A 610-nucleotide genomic window follows, 5' to 3' on the forward strand; every position below is an offset into this window, starting at 1 on the left:
ACATCACCAGTGTCTGTTGAATTTGAGTGTAGTTCACATCACATGGGTTGAAATAACTGGTTATACACAAGACTGGAGTTGCCCTGAGATAGAGGTGTGGTTAGCAACAGACATTGGTGTCAAGTGCAGTATAGTGTTAGTGCATTGGTGTTGGCATTGTAAGGTTGTCAGTGCTACCATTAGATGTCATTTAAACAGAGTGTGGTTAATGAAAGAGGTCTTGGGATATAGATTTATTATAGTTGAGGAAAAGAGGTATCAAGCCAGACTATATCTGTCTTGTTTTAAAGGACTAGCCCCTTATGTACTTAAATACCTTTATACCAATACACAAATTAGGAGGAGGATCCTTTATGCCCAAGTGCCATTTTCAGTATGCCATTCCACAATGTCTCTAATTCATCTTGCTTATTTTCTACAGGCTCCCGATAACCTGACCACGAGCCAAGGATGCCCCCTCTCAGACAAGCTCAATTCCCTGACTGTAGGTCCAAGGGGCCCCATCCTCCTGCAGGACATTCAGCTCCTTGATGAGATGGCACACTTTGACCGTGAACGCATCCCAGAGAGAGTTGTGCATGCTAAGGGAGCAGGTACAAATTAGTTCATT

At 43.1% G+C, this 610-nt stretch overlaps 1 protein-coding gene across 1 annotated transcript in view; it reads left to right on the forward strand.

Annotated features, from left to right (window-relative positions):
- Positions 1–610, forward strand: part of LOC119592124 (catalase-like) — a gene marked incomplete in the record, with an annotated part of 13,019 nt that overhangs the window by 4,320 nt on the left and 8,089 nt on the right. Inside the window, 1 exon segment of the mRNA XM_037940946.1 lies at positions 422–593. Coding sequence (XP_037796874.1) covers positions 422–593 — 172 coding nt within the window.

The sequence above is a fragment of the Penaeus monodon genome, chromosome 29 (genome assembly GCF_015228065.2).
Source record: "Penaeus monodon isolate SGIC_2016 chromosome 29, NSTDA_Pmon_1, whole genome shotgun sequence".
Classification (NCBI taxonomy): domain Eukaryota; kingdom Metazoa; phylum Arthropoda; class Malacostraca; order Decapoda; family Penaeidae; genus Penaeus; species Penaeus monodon.